The 21097-nt window shown below is 42.0% G+C and overlaps 1 protein-coding gene across 1 annotated transcript in view; it reads left to right on the top strand.

The window, feature by feature from the left end:
- The window catches only part of scfd2 (sec1 family domain containing 2), a 75967-nt gene that overhangs the window by 33257 nt on the left and 21613 nt on the right, over positions 1-21097 (top strand). Inside the window, exon 5 of the mRNA XM_026305230.2 lies at positions 2666-2960. Within this exon, the coding sequence (XP_026161015.1) occupies positions 2666-2960 (295 nt within the window). The remainder of the gene's footprint in view (positions 1-2665; positions 2961-21097) is intronic.

Below are 21097 nucleotides of genomic sequence, written 5' to 3'. Positions count from 1 at the left end.
CCAGCAAGGTAGCAGCAAAATAAAACTGCATAACATAACTTTGATCAAACCAGCAACCCTTTTACAATCTGGCAGACAGGCTGACCAACCTGGAGCCTGTGAAAAAATAGTTTAGACCACATGTTGAGGAACAAAACTGGCTGACGCTTCCAACTAGAAATCTATGCTGTATACAGCTCCTCTTTCAGCTCCTATACTGCCAAAGTCACATGGCACCAGGTACTCCTCAAACTAGCACTTTTCGAAATGAAAATGTAATTACTTGAGAGTGGCATGTTTCTTCAGAACCTAGAGGATCACTTGATTATCCTTATGGGCATGTAGGGACAGAAGTGTATGAAACCATTAGTTCCAAACTGCGAGTTGAAAGAGAAGATGCTTAGACATTTACATTTCAACAAGAAACTGTTAATGCTCTTTGTCTTTCTCTCCTCACTGCTGTCCACCAGCATAATGAGCAAGGAAAAGATCCCAAACATTGTTTGGCAGTTTGAACGAGTACAACTTGGAGAGGTATTTGATTTCACAATGTTTAAGAAGAAAAATGTGTGGTGAGATTGTGTTTGAATGGTCCTTGCAGAAAAGTGGTTGGTGGGGGGTGGGGGGAGTGGAGGCCTTGAGTGAACAAACTCCCGGGAGAGTGGGTTCCTGTGATACCTTGCAGGTTTGGAAGATGTGACAGCTGCAGAGGTCACCTTCAGCAGTGTCTGTTCCTGTCATAACAATCGCTTTAAACTTAGCTTCGTATTTATGGTTCAGGAAATCACTAACGTCAACAGCAAGGGACAGCCATTTTGCCAGAAAGACTGCTCCTCAGCCACCTCTCCATGAGGGATAGTCAGTCAGTTCTGTGGCTTTGGCTTAACATCTTTGGGTCTGATTGTATTGCATCTTTGGCTCAGTCAAGAGTTCTGGGTCAGATACTGGATCCCCCCAGTGGGCCAACCACAAGGTCCAAAGCCCGTCATTCTCAGAGTCTGTTTGTGTTGATGAGTGGAACACAACGCTCTTTACAGAGGAATCCCTCGTTAAAATCAAATCTATCCACAGGGGCATTTGTAGCTCCATTTGACATCATTCTCTTTATACCATCATCTCAAGCTTAATTCATCTTATAATACTTTCTGTATCTTTCTCAACTTCCTTTTTTTTTTTTTTTTTTTACTTTCTCCCTCCCCTCTGTGAACGTCTGTTTTCCCCTTTCAGCAATATTTTTCATTTGATTTTCATGGTGCTCATCGGACAGATTAGATCCACACCCTTGTTTTATATCTATGAGATCACCCTTGTTGTAAGAGTTGCCAGTCAGGTCCTGTGATCTACAGCATGTTGAAGGCCTATTCAGACCTGCTCAGACAAATTCACTAAAACAGATCATTTCACCCAAACATTACCCCAGATGTTGGATTTGTAAATGTGTCTGTGTCTGTGTCTGTGTCTGTGTCTGTGTGTGTGTCTGTGTGTGTGTGTGTGTGTGTGTGTGTGTGTGTGTGTGTGTGTGTGTGTGTGTGTGTGTGTGTGTGTGTGCGCGCGCGCGTTTGTGTAAACATAGAGAAAATAGTTTGTTACCTTTGCAAAATCCAACAAGAGACTGAACAGAATTAAGCATTACCTCAACCATTTACAGAGCTGTAAAATGGAACATTGAGCTCACTCACACTTTAGACTAATGATTAATATCAAATAATGTAAATAGTCCTTGCATCATAATGCATACTGCTCATTTTTCTTTTTTGACTTTATGCCAGCGTACTGCAGAAAATGTTTGGTAGGATGTTCCAACAAAATTAAAACTCATAAATCAGCACTGTTAAATCTGCACCGTGGGCAGTAAGCATGTCAGCAGATTAGCTTGTTAGTATTAACACATTTGGTTACACCACCTTGGTCATGTGACCCTTGTCTGAGTGGTCATTGCACCCTGTCAAGCGTTCTCCTTTGTGAAATAGCCTATTGGATTCCTTGCTGAGAGTGGCACGAGAAGACTGATACCATTTTTATTGAAGGTGGCTATTTAAAATCTGCAAAACAAGTTCTATACATTGGAAATGTTTCAAAGCGTTTCAAACATCAGATATGAGGAGCCAGATAGCAAAAAGCTCAACTGCAGCTGTAGATGACACAGAAGATGGAAAGATGACGTGGTGGTCACAGGACTGATCTGTAGAAACAGTGTTGTAAACCTCACATCAAAACCCAAAGTCTCAAATTGCTTCAAACCAGGTTGAGCCTCAGTGCCAGGAAGTAAAAAAAAAAAAAAAAAAAAAAAAAAACAAAGTTTGTAGTTTGACATGGTGTTATATGTGCTGGACAGTTTTTAGCTATGTGCAATGACATCCTGGAGTCTAGTTTTGAGAAAACCAGCAACAACTAATGAAGTTATTGCAGCTGGTCAGAATATACTCATAAACCCCCTTAACCTCACAACAGATAAAACAGACAAGATATAACATTTTCAGTTTTTAATTTTTGTTCTTAGATTACCATTTCCAGATATGTCAGACTATTCCTTTCGTTAACATTAACAAAGTCATTGGGCATTTTGTGACAGTAAAAGTCTTAAGTTGTTGCACCTGTATTTCCCTTTACAATGTACAAATATTGCTCTTTTCTCTAACTAACCACAGGTTTGTTGTGGAATCTGTGCTTCTTCTCTGCATAACAGGGTCTCGGAGACTCAGATTTCCCTGCTGTGCTGAGGCAGCTGCTGCCCCTGATGAAGCCTCGTGGAGGTGAGTACAGCTCAACCTCGGGGTCGAGGTCCAGAGAGGATGAGTGTGGCCCTGATGAGCTGATACTCCTGCTGGTATACCTGTACTCCTTGGCCAACGAGGCACAGCTGACGGACCAGGATACTGAGGCAGAGGCGCTGGAGAAGCTGGAGAGGGAGCTGATAGGAGCGCTCACACTGGTCATCACCAAAGAGACAGAACTCAGCCCCTTGCTCCAGAAACTCACTGGTGAGATAAAGTTAATGCAATCACAGCTTCATGATTAACTTCCAGGTGCATGCTCACTTTGCCAAATTTGTTGGCGGTGTAAAGGAGAAAAATGAGAGGAAGAAGTGGGAACAGTTGACTGTTTATTTCTGCTTTCCAGTGCTGGCAATGGCAGAATTTTGATCAGACTCTTCACACTCCATCCTTCTCCTGGACTCCTCATATCACACTTTTTCAGGCACACACATAAACACACATTTTTAGTTAGTTTGGCAAGCAGCTACACAAATACTCGAGTGTGGGAATGTTTGAATTTGTGCATTCGGGTATGTGTGAGAGAAAAATAGTGTGGGAGAGAAATTACCCTTCCCTGCAACCTCTATAGCCCCTCTGCCATGACAGTCAGCTTTATCTGTAAAGCATACAGATTTGGGGAAACCCTTGTATTTGTGGTGAAATGCCACAAATAGTGTGTGTGTGTATGGGTACTAGTTTCTTTGGTTCCTCTGGGAGCCTTAGGGCCAGCTCCTAAGATGAATTAACCATGTACCTCCACACCACAGCCAGCTGTACCTCCCAGAGTAATAGCGTCTTTAACCTTGAGCTTGCACACACACAGCCTTCTCCACAGCCACATAGTTCATAATTAGAGCTACTTTTAGTTTTGGCTCACTCTGTACCTTAGCACACACCCTTAAATAATACACTGCTGTTCAGGTTTTCATCTCATATCACACATGGGCCTAAGACTATAAATAGGGTTGGTAAATCAATGCAAAACACTAATAGGTTGTTGATATATCTTGCTCTTTTTTTTTTACACTCCCTGTCTCACTATTTTCTTTCTCATACTCTGTCTCTCTCTTTTCCTGTTCTACTTGGCTAAGTGCAGGCAGGAATTGTGGGGCCTCCTGAGATGTGGCTCATGTTAAAAACCTGACTTGCTGTTATAAACACTTCATTGGAAATTACCCTGTCATGGTGTGCCAGGTGTGTTTTGGACAGGAAAAAAAAAAAAAAATGTCTGCGTGCGTGTGTGTACATGCACACACATTCGTGTCTTGCCCATTCAGAGTAATGGAGAAGTGTGCGCACCTTTCTTTTAACTTTGAGCATATGTATGTGTGAGAGATTTTATGGCAGCCAATGAAGTGCTTGGCTAGAGTAACATGAGGCGGGAGGTCGTCTCTCTCAGCATTCAGAGCAAAACATTGATTGTGATGTTTTCCCCAGTTAAAGGACTCAAATGGAAACCAGACATCGAATGCAACCTGGTCGCCATGAAAACAATGTTTTTACAAATTCTTCCATTTTGTTCCTTCTGGTTACAATAAGCAGCCGGAGCTTAGCTAACACACTGCAGATACACACAGTGTATGCACAAAAGAGATGCAAAAACACTACAATAATATGCACATGCAACAATTCCAGAAACAAAGAGAAGAAATAAGGACAAGTGAGTTTAGGGCAGCACACGGAACATGTCAGGTTAATGCAACACACCCTGAACCCGAAAACTATCTCCTTCTGGGAACTTTTATTTAAATTTAATTTAATTTAGAGTGCATCTTCAGGAAGTGGTGTTCCTTTACTAATTCCTAATGAAGGCCTAAATCTCCATATATAATTAAATATATAGGTTTACTGTTAGGAAAGTCCAGATAATTTACTAAAGCAGCTGGGTAGTAGTGAAACTGTTTTCAGTGTAAGAGTACTGGTTTGGCGAGTCCTGCAGCAGTGGGGCAGTGTCTGTGAGATTGACACCAAATAAACTGCAAGTACCCATGTTTGTCAAGTTGTCTATTAATGTGTACACAGTTTAACTTTCTCACCATTGCATGTGTCTGTGTGTGTAAAATGAACATCCATATTATACATTATATCTGTGTATTGTTGTCTCAGGGCATGGCTGTGATTAAAGAGCTGAACAGTATTTATCCATGAAAATGGTTCCACTTATTGCAGGCTGGGAAATGAGCTCTTAAGCCAAATGCTCCACAGCCAACACCACATGTGGGAAGAGCTGTATTGGTTATGGGCACCGCAGCGGAGGAGGAACAAACAATGGGATTGGTTAAGGAATCTACTTTTCTCCTGATACCTGAAGTCCAGTTGGTTGCTGCCAGGCAGTCTGTGGTGTACATGCGTGGTGTGTGTGTGTGTGTGATGTGTGCAGTTTGTAAATAGCTGTGAGCAGTTACTGTTAATCCCTTGTTCAGTTGTGGCAAAAACTACGCTGGTGCTGGTATGAAAGTAAAAACAAGTGTTCCTCGGACTACTTTAAGGATTTGTTTCCTGACAGCCCTTGTGGATTTTGGTTTTCTTTGGTGCAGAATCAAATCCTCCCTCTTTGTTGTATTTTCTCCGTCTTTTCTCTCAGTATTGGAGTATTGTAGGCCAAGAAAGAAAACAGGCCAGCCCAAATGTTCCTAATTCTTCACCCTAGTAATCCAGCTAGCTGAGGATGATGGATCATAGTTTGACTGTACTTATGTCATTGTGTGGGCGTACTGCTCCACTAGTGAGAATGAGAAATCCCCAGTCCCCCCGGTGGTGTTTACCAGCAGCAGTGACAGAGGAAGGGATGAAGGTCACAAAATAACTTAGAACAAGATCTGAATTTTAACTGGGAGAGCAGTGGGTTTCATGTCATGTACTTCTCTCTGCCCCAGATACACTTGGTTTGATTTGGTTTGTTTTTCATTCTGTCAGTGGGGTGTGCACAGGGCAAGAAAGAGGGGAGCAGTGGGAGTGTCAGACCTCCCCAGTGCCGCTGTTTGGGTTGGCAAGGCAACATGGACTAGTCAAGGGACATGAAGGGGATCATACTGGAGCAACCAACTCTCAGTTTTCCTACTTCTGAATTGTTACTTCTTTTTCTATTTTTAATTTCCTTTTCCATTTCTTTCTTATTCTTCTTCTTTCCTCTATTTTCTCTATTTTCCTCTGAGGCCCCAAAGTACTGAGCTGGTTGTAAGGGGAAGTGGAGCATAAGTTAGTCTAATGATTGCGCCTGATTAAATATATTTCCCCAGTTGCACCATTTATGAAATTAGTCCCAATTATTTTTAATTAGTGGTCTTTCTGTACTTCCTCTTCTGTTACAAAGCCACATACAGACACATACACACTTGCATGTATGTGGTAAAAACCGGAGACCCCAGGGTGAACAAAGCAGCCAGTGGCGTTGTTTCCTCTAGTTCACTTCATCAGATAAGCTGATGACACGGGGCTCAGGCTTTAGTTAACAGAGGTTCATCAGCTCTTCACTGTGGGGGCCAGACAGGCCTGGTTAACAGGCAGGCCCACACACACAGTGGGGATCAGACCCCAGGAATCATGCCCCACCACGTCTGCTCCCAAGTCAGCAGTTAGATTCTGAGTCTCCATCCTGTACTCTTGTTTTCTGCTACAAATCTCATTTTCTACTTTATTCTCCCCTGGGTACTATTGATTTCAGACACAAGGTACAGTGTGAAGTTTTGTTAACAGGTAATAGGCAAGTAAGTAGGCAAGGTCACAAATACAGTTGAACTTGAAATGAATTTGGAAAACTCCCCTCTGATTGGGAAAGAAAGACTGCAGGAGCTAATATGACGGACAGGGCCCTTAACTGCTTTCTTTCTCTACTCCAGTTGTTTTAAACTTTTTTTTGGCTTGTCACAGCTTAAAACGGAGAGACACCTAACTGTGAACCATCACAGATGTGCTTACCACAGAATGAATGTACTGCGTGTATGTTAGTTAGCACCAACCCTGTGTGTGGGAGTGTGTCTGGGCATCTGTTCAGCTCAGCCTTTGACTGAACTCAAAACTCATGAGAAACTCTGGTTCTTTGTGTTATTATCTCAGGTCTTTCTCCTCATCTCACTATGTTCATGAAGGAAATTTATAAAGCCCAGTATAAACACACATTTTACCACTGAGGTATTTTTGCATCGGTTTGCTCTGTCCCATGCTAATTTGCATCTAATCATATCTTTTTACTGACTTTGCATGCAATTGTGCTGCCTCAAAAATGAGCTTTGCATTCTTTCTGAGTACAGAGACTATTTCGCAAGAAAAAAAGAACCCTTTAACACACATCTTGTTTTTGCTGGGGTTAAGTTACAAATGTATTTTTGTTGAGAACCTATTACAAAAGACATGACGTAAGTAAAGGGCAGATACATGCTGTATGATGGATGTTGAATGTTTTGTCGCTGTTAATAGATATAGTAATAGTTTCCTAATAGATATAGGCTGTTAAAGTTCTACAGGTAAAAGAGAAAGTTTGAATAGTGCAATGATTGAGCTTTGAAAAAGCTTATTATTTCGCTTATTATTTAAAATATACACACGCTACAAAAGCTGCTGAACTCACTGTGAGCAACTAGGATATTGACAGTTTTAAACTGCTAGGATGGATGGATGCACGAATGGAGAATTGCACCAAGTAACAAACCTAGATGTGTTCTATCGCTCTAGGCTAGAGGCACAGTAATTACCTGATTTAAAAAAAAATAAAACGCATTTACCTCATCCACATCCAATAACTCTCGCATGCGTCCCCTAGGGGATAGGAGTCAGATTCATCAATTATAGCTTAGTTAAAATTTGTGTAGGCTTAACTCTTTCATCTTGCTGAGTGTCAATGAAACTGAAGAACTGAAACACAGCACAAACTGGGCTGATGTAGCTTGGTGAAAGAGTGGTAAAACCTTAACTCTATAACTTTAGTCTAATTGAGTCATTTTGCTCTAGGTAGTACTGCAGGTAGGTAGTTCTGTGAAGTACTGTACTGTATGCAGCAACAGATAAAGCAATCTGTAGTGTTGTCCCTAGGAGCTAACTATCATCTGTCAGTGTAGTCAGTAGTGGCCATGCTTTGTCAGGTAGATTTCACAGAGCTGGCCCAGAGCGTAGTTTACACCTCTGTCTGCTTTATGGAGTGTGTTAGTGCTCTATGGAGAATTCTTCTGTTCCTTATTTATGACAGGAAATGCACATCATAAAAGGCTCGTAAGCACTTATATCTCTGCTGGGAATTGGGCTTGTAGAATGAAAAAGGACACTATCACAATCCCACACAGTCTTGCAAACACATACAATCGTTGAACAAAGCAAATGCAGAAGTACATACCAGACGCACATACACGGGCCGGCTCCAGAGGGACTCTAACTGAGACAGCGGCCCCTGGCCCTTGCACACGCGTCAGTGCAGGCAGGGGTCACCCTGTGACCCTTGTCAGAGGGTCAGTGGAGGAGTCTACCCGCTTGCCTCCTTCGTCTTCTGCTGGAACAGCATTGGTTCCTTTGGGAAGACGTTACTATGTGTCTACATTCACAGGTTTCTACTTTGCGTTCTGTGCAGCACTTATGCTGAACGAATTTAATGAAGGCAGTTGTGTTTGTTGTCTGTTGTTGTCTGGGTCTCTGTGCTTTTTTCTGATGGCTACAAATGTCTTGTCTCAAACAATATTCATAAATAGGTCTGTGTAGATCTGTGTGTGCATGTGAATCTGTTTTGTACCAGACCCACTTGGTTTTTACAATATATCTTTGTTTTATCTGTTGGTGCGGAAGAACTTGTTTACATTTAGGATTCCAGTCAGCAGTGAAAGATGACCTGTCCTAATGTACCCGCTTTCCTCCCCAAACTGTCCCCTTGCTCTCTTTCCACCTCCTCCCACCCTAATCCCATGCAAGTTCCTTTTTTTTTCTTACAAGAGACTCTGTAACCTTCTTTTACACCATATTCCTCACTGGTTATCCAGCTGCAAACTTGGCAGGATTGGCCATCTATAAAATCTTGTGATGTGGTCATGTTTTTTGAGCTCTACAATAAAAGGCAGCAGATCGGAACTGTATCTGGCATCTACAGCCTCAAACTACCACAGGAACACATTGGTGTTTTCTACGTTAGCACCCTGTACATCAAAACCCTGCTCTCATTCAGTCTGAGGTTCTCCTACTCGGTTCTGAGTTCTCCTGACTGGAGAATTTCTACACGGCCTCAACACCAGATGGAAGCTCTCCTGGCGCTATGAGCTGGCCGGGTCATTTCCTGTCAAGAGGCCTGGTGTTAATCAAGCCAGTGGGAACGCCCTCGACTCCCCTACCTCCTCCTCCTTTTCTTTCTTTTTTTTTTTTTTTTAACAGCCCTTCTCCTTTTACATGCCCTCATCTAGCAGGGAGGCTTAGAAATAGTTTTTTTTTCTCTCACCCTCCATTTTCCCCCTTAGGTTTATGTTCTTTTGTCTTCCATACCTTACCCTCTTTTTGTTTAGTGCATGTCATACTCTGAGTGTCTTTAGGTGGTCATAAATAATGAGGAGATAATGGTCCATGTTATCAAAGTGTCCCTATGCAGGACTGAGGGTCTGGCCAATAGATAGAAGGAGATAGTAAGGAATGAGGAGAAAGGAGCCTTTCTTTACTTGCGGTCTAGTGTCTGGTCACTTTCTGTTGTGTCTGGTGGTGTCTTAAGAAGTGTGATGGACAGAGTCAGAGATAGGCTTATCTCATAGCTCCTCCTACTTGGCTGACCTCCACACTGACCAGACACAGGCCTACTGTCAGAGGGAATGTTTGGACTCCATCCCTCCTGCTACATTTGTCTTACTCACTTAATGGTCAGTGTGCCTCATCTGCAGTGTTTAATGGTGAAACATTGCCTATGCTGTGATTTCTCCATGGGGTAATTTATTTGCAAGGAGGACTCTGGGCTCACTGCTATGTAGTTCATATATCCCATGTTTGGGTTATATGTAAAAACATAATTTAATTGAACAAAGTTCAGTTAAGTTTAATATGAGAAACACTCCAAATATGAGCTGCGGACTCAAACTTGGGGCTAGTTTGGCATGAAAAAATAATATTTCATAGATTTCATTTCAGTGAGTGAGAGGAAATACAGCTATTACTGTTTTTGAAGGCCATGTCTTTGTTTTCCAATCAAGGTCACAAGCTCTGTCCAAACCTATTTATGTGTTCACTAAAGCCAGTTCTTCACATTTAGTCAAAAAATCTCCATTTTCATCTCTGAAACAGTGGGAAGACAATAGTTAAAGTGTCGAGCAAGCAAGCAGTCAGGAAAACCAGTGACTGCTAGCACCCATGTAATAAGCAAGTACAAAAAAGTGTAAAATCTTCATCAGGATTGTTTATTAAAAAAAGACTGACTTTTAGTTCTGTAATCTCAAACAAAAGTTAGCAGTAGTACCAAGTAATCCTAACAAGACAGTAACAAAAGTCCAGCTAGGAGACAGGTGACTATGCATACCGCCTTCAACACAAATCAAAAGTCTTGCCTTAAATTCCAATGACAAACGTAGTTACACTTGCAAACCGAACTACAGCCTCAAAAAATCCCACTGGGTTAAATAGAGAATAGCATTAGACTGTACATTGGTGGACGTGAAAAGAAAACATTGCCAATACAATTCTTGAGTTTGGGGAACAAAACTATCCCAATCAAAGCACTGACACATAGAGACACACACTTATTCTACCTAACTACCTGTGGGAGGAAGCCAGAGTACCAGGAGAAAACCCACACGGGCACAGTGGGAAAATACAGTACCAATGCTTACCACTGTCCACCGTGCTGCCCTTTTAGAATACTTCTACTGGCTTACAGCAATTACTCTAAAGCATTGAGCTTCAATAATCAGCCATGACTGAGTGTCCTGTTATTTTATCCACTTATGGTAGATGAGAATCCCTGCTGTGCTGAATTGGGGAAAATGGTTGGATCACTTATCTTAGTTCTAGAGAACCTATTTCTGCATATTTTGCCTTATCTTCTAATTCTGTCTGCAGGCTGATCCTCTCAGGCTGCCTCTCTTTCTCTTTCTTACACACACACATACTCCACTGTTCTTTGATGTGGACAGCTGCTCGCCGTCTGCACTGCATCTGTGAGCTCTGCGCTATCACATCCAGCTCAGCCCAGTCTGAGTCCAGGTAAACGTCTCTCTCTGATGCGTAGAGATGGGGGGGGGGTAGGATGAATGAACTGGCTCTTATATTGTTTCCTTTGCAGTCTCTCAGGAGGAGCAAAACATTTTGGCAAAGAGAATTGCAGCTGCCATTATCACCACCGTCCACATTGCACGGTCCACTGACTTGTCTTTGGTGACAACTGCCGCAGTGAGACATGCAGCCCCCCAGAAAATTAACACTTTGGAACACACACATATGCAAACTGTGCTTCTTGCCTTAAGGCCACACATCGTGTTGTATACTCCTCCTGTGCTCCGACACCTTCTCTAGTACCCATGACACGGAACACACAAACGCAAGCCTCCACATTAAAAACATTCACTATTTTTGGCCATGCTTTAATTTCCCTCTCTGTACAGTAGCGATAGCAGCGCCTAATAAAATCCACTGTGGTAGATGTGTTCTTTCCAGGTTGGGATGTATGGTTTTAATTTTCTCCTTTTCCTGTTCCCCTCTCAAGACTTTCTCATCACATATTGCTGCTGGAAGTGTTCACAGTTCCTTAGACAGACGTACACAACACTCTGTCCTGTAATGAAACACTCATTTATCCCCAAGTGTTGACAAAGTTACATTAATTGTGCGATTCTCATCTTGGAAATGCATCTCAGTGTGTTAAAAATGCTGTACTGAGACTACTGTTCAGTAATGAATGGATTCTTTTAAGTATTTATAAAAAAGGAATATATAAGCACTCATAGAGCTTTAGTTGATGTGCTATTAGACACACTAATGTGTATTTTATAGGATTACTGTGGAAAGTCCACCCCGTTACCTGTTTACCTGTGCACACACATGGACTAATGCACAAAACAACCATCTGTCTCTCAGGTGGGAGCAGCCACCCTCTGGTAGGCCTCCCTGCATCACTGCACCATTCAAGAGGCTGAGCACACACACACACACACATACAAACACACACATCATACTTCATATTTCAACTTCTGTAAATCGTGTTAAAACTTGCAAGGCTCAAATGTTTTCAGTAGTGATATACTGTGTTGTGGTTCCCGACCCGTCCGGGACAGCCCTCTGTTGAGATGTGTGGGAGCAGATTAGCTTGTTGTGTATTTTGAATGACAGGAGTGTTAAGTTTGTGTGTTTCTGTAGGGCTGATATATATGAAGTGCGTGTTATTAAGAGTGCAGTGTGTTATTTTTGTTACGCTAACCCATTTTAGTAAGCGGTACATCCCTTCAGCAGGGTTATTGTTATTATGGGATATTATGGTACACTGTCAGCCCTCAGGCTTGGATAATATTGTGATTTGACCATTGTGCAGATTACATATTTGTGTGTTTCTGTGTGTGTAGAAGTGTAGAAGAAAAGCAGACAAATACTTTTGAGCCCTACCCTTAAACCCATGGGTGGCGTCGGCATATCGAGGTCAGAAATTATAAGTGGTATGTCTGCTAGTGGACATTATAGTGTTGGCCTCATCCACCCTATAATCCACTTTGATGTGGACCTCGACCCAACCGGGATGTGATGTTTGTGTAGGATGCCTGCCTGGATGGGTAAGTATACAGTGCATATGATGCTGCTTGGTTGTGGGTATCATTGTGAATCCTTGTGCAATTCTGTCCAGCTTGGTGGACTAAAACAGGAAGTAGAGTGGTGATTAAGAAGAAGAGGAGCTTCCTCTGATAGGAGACTTCCTCTGTGTCTGTGGGATTCACCATCTTATCTCACCCCCATGCTCTCTCTGGCAATGACTACCTTCTCTTATTGTTCACTCAGTGTTCCCTTTCAGGGTCACAGAGACACAAAGATATTATACATGTATTTTCTCTTTTACTGCTGCATCTGCCTCTCCTCCAGTGCAATGCAGGTAAAGGGAATTCTCCATGTAGGCTGGCATATGCCTTTACGCAAAGTGGGTTCTGTCCAGCCACTCTTCCATAAAGACCTGATGGAGAGCTGCTAAGGTGTTCATCCTTCCAGCAGGTCCTCCCATCTTTGCATAGGCCTGAAGCTCTGCTGGAGTGACCGGTTCTTGGACACATTCCTGACCAAAGCCCTTCTTGACCAGTTACTCAGTTTGGCTAGGGGTCTGCAGTCCAGTCCACAAGGGCCACCGCCCTCCTTCTTTTCCAACTATCCCTGCCCATTCAGCTTCTGGCAGTTCACATATCCTGCCAAGCTCCGTCTGATGGAGCATGAGATGATCTGCCAGGAATAATGGGACAACTGCCCATATCCAGGTGTGCAAAGCTTGTAGCAACTTCCCCAGGAAGACTCAAAGCTGTAATCACATTGTCATTATGGGTTATTGAGTACAGATTGATGGATGAAACCCATATTTTATCCATGTAAAACTTAATCTACAGCAAGATAAAATGATCAGAAAGTGGAGTACTTTTGGAGAGCTGTATAAAGCATCACGTTCAGTGTTTCAGTTGTTGAGCTGATTGGAGGTTTAATCATTTTTAATAGAATCAAAATATGCATTTTAAATATTTATTACCACTGTAACTTTCCGAACTGCTGAAATGCTAAGGCCCATTGCCTGTAACAGCTGACTGGCAGTAAGCAGTTCTCGTGTGTACATGTTGCTGTAAATGAGCTGAAAAACAGAGGAGTCATGAAGTTCGGTCTGATGTGACTTCTCTTCACTACCTTCTGCTAACTTTGCCAGTGTGAAGCTACTTTTAGCCTTAGGGTGTTTTGGTAATATGACTTCAGCTTGCTATGTAAAGCTTCCCGTAAAGACACTGAGTGTCCACATTACTCTGGAAAAACCACAGAGCACCTTTTATTGAAACCACATTCCACCAAAGAAATATTTCCCCTAAAAAAATCTTCATAGTGAATTCTGTGACACTATGACGTGGTGCCTTTACATTCCTGTTTTCAGTTCCCATGAGGCACTTAACAACTTGAAAAGTGAAAGTCACACTCTTTCCCATGTCAGTGTCCCAGTTACTCTGGAAAATCCACAGGCATCTCTTCAAAAACATTTTCATTTTAACTACTTTCTATTTAAGAAACAAGTGAGGCTCGGTGTGCCTTTCCTTCATGCCCTTCAAAACAGTTTTCATACCTCTGCAGCCTCATCACCCTCCACACTCAGGGACTGAAACAACTTGTCCCTGTAGCTACTGTCCCCTCAGAGCAAAATCAGAAAGTAGCTTCTCTCCTAAGTCGTCAGCGGGGAGGTAATCTTGTCAGAATGGGGCTCAGAGATGAAGCCTAAGTCTTGTTCTCTTTCTTCCCCATAGTTATGGTTTGTGAGCGAAGCCCCACTCAACACCTCATTGCTCTCCTGTGTGGAGAAGACGTGAGTCATTCCGCAACACAATAGCGTGTGTTTGAATGAGCAGATGAGTGTGAGTCACAGTAAAATATACAGGAAGGAAAGAGATGGAACAAAAATGAATCTTTAACATGTGAGCAGTGCGTTGTCATCCACTCTGGCTTTGCTGCGTAGTTCTGTGCTTTTTGGAGAGGAAAGAAAAAACATTCCAGATTAATCAATCTGCGTGTGTATGTGTGTGTGATGTGTGCTGCGCCTCAACATGTGGCTTCAATCTCTGCTTTCTGTTGGGTCCCACCCCTCTTTTACTCTTCACAGAGACTTCTTCGTGGTCAAAAACAAGTCATGTCATACTGAATTTCACATCCAGTTTGTCCTTTCTTTTTTTTTTTAACATCTCTACAGAAAAAGGATCAGATTTGATGGAGGAGTTTTAAATTGGAAAGATTACTGTTAGAAAGCCCAGGTTCGGATGTGTTTGTGTGTGTATGCCGTCGTGCTGTGTTGACAGATGAGCCTATAAACAGACCCAGCATCTCGGATGTCAGTCGAGTTTATTGCTCTGGGTTCAGATCTGGCAGTCTGAGTTGTTTATTTGGCTTTCAGGTATCAAATGAAACCTGCAACTCTCTCTCACAATTGCATGCGTTTTCCCCTGATCTGACTATGTAGTAATACTTTTACAGAGTCAATAAACAGTCATGCATACACTTGTTCACACAAATACACAACTCTTTGACCAGGACGTATAGAAACTAATCTCTCTTTTCTGCTTTCCCACAGACACACACTGACATTTCCCTTTTTTTCCCTTCATGATTCACTTTTTCTGCTCTGTCTCACTTTGACATACACTCTATATACATACACAGGGCTGCTGCGTTCCCATGCTTTGTCTCAGGTCAGCAGCGATAGGTTTCAGAGGTCAAACACAAATCCTCCTGTGCGTAATTCAGGCCAGCAGCACCCAGAGGGTAGAGGCTACACAACCACCTCAACCAGCATGTCACCCGTCCATTGGACGCACACACACACACACACACACACACACATATACAGACTTACACAAACACACAGAGCCACCACCAGCAGCCTCCCCCTCCTCCATCCCTGCAGCCATTATCAAAAGATCTGAACAGCGTCACCAGTATCTCTCTGTCTCCCATGGGAACAGCTGGGCACATAGCACAGTTATCATTCAACAAACACACACATACACTCTCCCTCTCACGCTTTCTCTTCACACATACTCGCTCATATTCTTGCACACACACACACACACACACACACACACACGATATGGAGCAAAGATCAAAGGTTAATCATGTCTTTTCATCAGCTGTGCCACCCTCTCCTCTATCTGTCTTCCTCCTATCTATAATGGTTCTGTTTATGTGTGTGCGTGAGTGTGTGAGGTTGTGTGTACATGTGTATGAGACGTTTGTCTGCGGTTGGGGCAGCATTTCTGTCCTCACTAGTGGATGCTTTGGAAAGGCTCTTTTCTTGCTGGCAGTAAATAAACAGTCCTGTCCTCCTCTTCACATTGTTTTTTCCTATCACTCTCCATCTCCTGGATGTTTTTGTCCTGTGAAGCTAAAGTCTGTGTTTGCGTTAGATGATTTAATGGAAACCAAGTGTTTCTGTTGTAGTTGTACAACTGGCTTTTAAATTGATGTATGCTCCAATAAAGTCTGGGTAATAGAGCCTTTCCATAATTTGATAAGTATGTGAGATTTTAGCTACACATTTGAGACTGAAAATCCTGCTCATGATCTTTTTTCTGTCTTTTGGAGTTGAGAAAGAAATAGAGGGAGAGAACGGGATATTTCAGAGTCAAGCCCCCTTTCCTGAACCCCAACCCTGACTGAGACAGGAAGTGCTTATTCATCCAGGAGGGGTACGTTTACAGAAAACCCTTCCCTGCACTCTCAGATGGAGTTTGACATGGCCATGGGTTCAGGGGCACAAAGTGGCTGTGAAATACAATGCAATTTTATCTTATATTCAAGCATCGAAGGATCGAAGAGTCTAATATGTGGTTTTCTATAGTTCAGAATGAATTCTACAGCTTTAGCAGTGAACCATTGAAAGTTCTCCTGTTCTGTGTGATTTAGGTTTTGGCATTCTGGTTTTTGAGTGTCAGTAATTTTCAGGCATCATAATTATCTCAGTTCATAAGCTGATGTTTCAGAACACTCCTCTGAGTGAGTTTTTAGAACAGCACTACAGGCAGCGTGCGTGTTAAACAAATAGAGAATTAATTATGCATTATCTGGAAAACAGATGAGAATATGTAACTAAGGATATTAATAATTTCCTTCTAGCAGTATATGAATTTATCAAGAGTGGTTTAGAGTTATTACCCATTTGCTTCTCTCTTTTATATTTTTGTAATCGAGGGCATCTGTGCTCAAATTGTAGACATTATACTTCACTGGCTGTTCCTTTAATATGTTGTGCACAAACCACGATGAGCTGCATTCACCAGTGTGTGTTGTGTAGAGGTTCGTTGGTGCATCTGGCTGGATTTCACTGGGAAATGAAGCAGCCTTGGCAGAAGATATTTTGCCATGAGTTACAGCACCCTTGCTCCATAGTTCATTAATGATAACCCCAGCAGTGAGGCTGGCCTGGAGCCTTGTCGCTCCCCCAGCTCTTCATTATACTATGGTGATGTGGGCTTGGAGCAGCCAGGCTAAACTCAGGGCAGTCAGGGCTGCCATGCACATTATCACATTATCATGCTTCCTAGTGTGGGGGACTGAACATTTGCCATCAGGCTTCCAAGTACTTTCACCTACTGATCTGAGACACACTTGTAGAGCATTTTATGTCTTTGGAACCTTGGAAGTTTAAAATGGCAGATTTTTTTTTTAATGTTAATTAAGAAGCTTAAAATACCTCACAATACTTCATAGGCTTTCAGAATCCAGTCAGTTCAGTTGTGAAGAGTAGATCCTTACACACAAAATATTGTCTTAAAAAAACACCACACAGATGCTATGGAGTATGCTTATATTACTGACAAAGTTTTGTCTAGTCGGATAGAACCTTTATGTCGAATCTTATGATTTCTGTTTTCCTCCACATCCTCCTCCAGGAGATAGCTAGCAGCCCCACTCTCCTATGGATGGCTGCTCCTTTTCCCAGCTACAATAGATGTGTGTAACTATGTGTAACATAACAACAACACCTCCAGCTCAAACATATGTTGCATTTGTAGATTTCACAGCAGTTTTAATTATGTCTCCTGATAGAAAAAGTATGAGTAATTAGAAGTGGATCACCATGAAGTTTTGGAGGACACAAACTTCAACTTGGAGTTTATTTTGCCATGGCCAAATGAACAGAGGCTTAAAAGAATAGTTTGACATGTTAGGAAATACAGTACATGTACTGTATGTGTTTTATCACCAAGATTGAACATGCACAAATTCACAAATTTCCTTGTTTTCTAGGAATCCAATTAACTTGTCTTTATTTCAAAGGTTGGCCAATGCAGTTAGGCCTCTGTCTCTCTCAAATGTCAGCCTGTGTTCTGTATGATAGTCTATTAGTTCTATACATGTTATTGCAAAGCAGGTCAAGCCTCTATTTTCAACCATCATTACCTTTTTACAGGGTACAATTTCTGTTGGAGACTCAGCACCTCCCAGTCGTGGTTTGAAAAATGCTATATTTTGACTATTTTATATGTCACACTCCCAGTTTTGGAGACGTGTAAAATCATCTCTTGAGTATTGACTTTAAAGGAGACAGCTATGTTTAACACAAGAGAAAATGCAGGAGATCATAGATTTTGGGTGTCACACTTCAACTATCTTTTCAGGCCATTGTTGGTTGTAGAAAAGAACAAAGCAATAGCAGTGAAGAAGTTATGCGTCTGTACTTTTTTGGTTGTTCCAGCTTAAGTTGCAAGGCACTTTTAATCACATACAATTAAAATATACATTTGTACTTTGCTCTCCAGGAAGTTTTAATCTCTGTTTTTATAGTTCTTGCCATATACTATTAGCTTCAAAAGGTAGCAAAGGAGTACAACCAAGCAGAGGGGAGAAGTAGAAGAAATTTAAAAATGGATAGGAAAACACGCTGAGATAAGAGAAGGAAGGAAACAGTATTTTTTATTAGAAGTTAAGATTTGGTGCCTCACATATGCACCAGAACCTCACTGTATTCACTGTATTTATCTGAGATGGTGAAGGTGAACACAGTATATGTTTTGGGGGGGCTGATACTTGTGTGTAATGTTCAGTAACAGTGTAACAGTGCACCCTACTGACCATGTTGAGAGCAGCTGTGGTGTGCGTGTGTGTGTGTGTGTGTGTGTACATGCACACCATCATTTCACCAGCATTTCCCATACCAAGACGTATCTGGAAACTGCACTTTTGCAGTTTTGTTATTGCTGCAGGAAACCTGTGACAAAGACTAGGTGTTTCTGCCAAGTGAAATATGTTAGCACTTACACAGTATTTGCTTAAGAATTGTTTTTGAGCCTCTGATTTCTTTGTTCAGTATGTAATAATACAACACTAACTCCAGCCACAGCCAAAACACACTGTAGCTGTGCATCCAACTAATGCTATAGACCTGACACAAGCTTACATTTGTGTTAGAGCCTTAATGGTGCCATAGACCCATAAAGGTGCCATAGACACATAATGGTGTACTGATAGCCCAGATATTAGGCGTTGTTCCCCAGGTTGCATTTAAAGTTTTGTGATACCACCGCACCACAAAATTGTAAAAGATGAATTTTGCATAAGTAGAATAATATTAATTATATGATACAGTAGAGATATAGTCCATCATCTTTAGATTATCCTTGTCTTTGTATTTGTTTGTTTCCCGTGTGTGTGTGTGTGTGTGTGTGTGTGTGTGTGTGTGTGTGTGTGTGTGTGTGTGTGTGTGTGTGTGTCTCTTTATGTGTCTGCACATGTGTTTTCATGTGTTCTTGTGGACCAGTGTAGTTTGTAACTCAAGCCCAGCATGTTGCTCCAAGGAACACCACAGATGTTCAGATGGTTCTCCTTGGAAAACAAACAGAGGCCATTTTCTCCAGGACAGAGGGACTGTCAAAATAAGAGCTCTGCAGCCCCCCTCCTCCTAGCCCACTACTAAAATTGTTTTGCAGGATGTTTTTTTACCTGCTTTTGGCTATATTAGGTACAGGTTTCTGCTGCATTCTGTTTTTATGTATGTTTGTACATGTGTCTGGGTCATTCATTATTCCCATGGAGCACAGGGGAGGGGCTTTAAGGGTGATGACTCCTCCGACTGTGAGAGATTTAAAATCCTGAAAAGGGAGGAAGGGATTGGAGAAATCATGGTGGGAGAGCAGGACGCCCCTGCCACCCTTGTCCTCCTCATGCCCTCCTCCATTTGCTCCACCCTTGATTAATGTCTTGCTTCCCACAGTGTATGGCAGAGCTCAATGGGGCCTTGCAGGGCCCCACTTGAAGACCTTATGGAGCCAGTAAAGGAGGCAAAGAAGAGAAACTGCTAGCCTGTTTGGGTTTGCTGCATGTTAAAGTCTCACAATCTGTCTCTTGGCTTTTGTAATGATTACAACATGGGTTGTTTTAACCTGACACATGCATCACTCTTGCGCATAACATGAATGTAAGGCATGAAATGAAAGCACATACTGTCACAAAAAAGGAAAGTCGTTTGTATCAGTGGTGAGAGTAAGAGATGAATGTGACAGAGTCAGAGCAGGGGGGAAGCAAACAAGCTGTTTGAGCTGTGAAATCGAAGAAGATCAAAGTGTCAGCGAGTCATAAATAAATCCTGGTCTCTCCCTGTGGAAAGATGGAGCAGGCGTTACACTGATTCTAACAGCACAGTGGGCTTTGGGAAAACACCAAAGATTCAGCTGTCACCTCTCCGAGTGTGTGCATGCAGCTGTGCGTGGACTTTCATTAACGCAAAGCAGTGCTGGTATGGCCACTCATGAAAACTTGGGAGTTGGTTCACTGAACCCTTATTGGCCAGCACATTTTCCCCAAACTCTATGTTTGTGTGTGTGTTGCAACGTTGGAGACTTGCAGTACTATGAGCTTGTTTCCTCTGGGCCACATGTGCTCGTTGGTGCTGAGCAGACTCCGAGCACAGCAGTAATGTGAAGTCCAGGTGCAGACTCTACCCTCAGGGAGGAAGTCCTTGTTTACTCATGTTTGACCTTGTCTCTGACCTCCCTTGGCTTTAGGCTTTTTGACCCCTTATATGCTGTTGATGTCACAGCTTCAGAAACGATTTTGATTTTGAGATCATACATGCCGATACAGATAGAAAACCAAAAACTCACAGGCTAGTACGAAAACACAGCATTATGTCATCAATGCAGGTGTTTCAACTTTTTTTTTTTTTAATTACAAAATGTGTGTTGGCCAGGGTAAAGGATAGATGTGTGTTCACATGTACATATTGTTCAAAAGTTGAAGAAACTTTTAACAGTTGGAGCCATAAAAACTCAGAAATGTGTAATATAAAATAATTGACTATACATCACTTACACTAACAAATTCTGTACATTTTCTATCAAATCGGCATTAGAGCTCAACATCCAATTATTATGAAAGTCGAAGTCTTAGCCTTCTGCTTGTCATCACCTTCTCCAGCAGTGACAGGTAATTAAAATGTTGTTACCATTGCAGCTTATGCTGTTTGTTGTGATCTGTGAAAATTCAAACATCGTGTCAAGAACATTTCTTTTTATGTGCTGGCTCTGGACTAACATTATCAGCTCTGTCAGCTACAACCTGACAAACCTTTGAGCAGTTTTTATTAACAGAATAATACAGCATCTCTAACCTGTTACAGTTTTGGTGTTTTACGAGACCTCACCATACAATTTCAAATGCTCTGTCCCTCTGCTTGTGTTGTTAATTATGGCAGGGTTGCATCAGTATGC

The sequence above is a fragment of the Mastacembelus armatus genome, chromosome 4 (genome assembly GCF_900324485.2).
Source record: "Mastacembelus armatus chromosome 4, fMasArm1.2, whole genome shotgun sequence".
Taxonomy (NCBI): Eukaryota; Metazoa; Chordata; class Actinopteri; order Synbranchiformes; family Mastacembelidae; genus Mastacembelus; species Mastacembelus armatus.
This window is presented reverse-complemented; position numbering and strand designations above follow the sequence as displayed.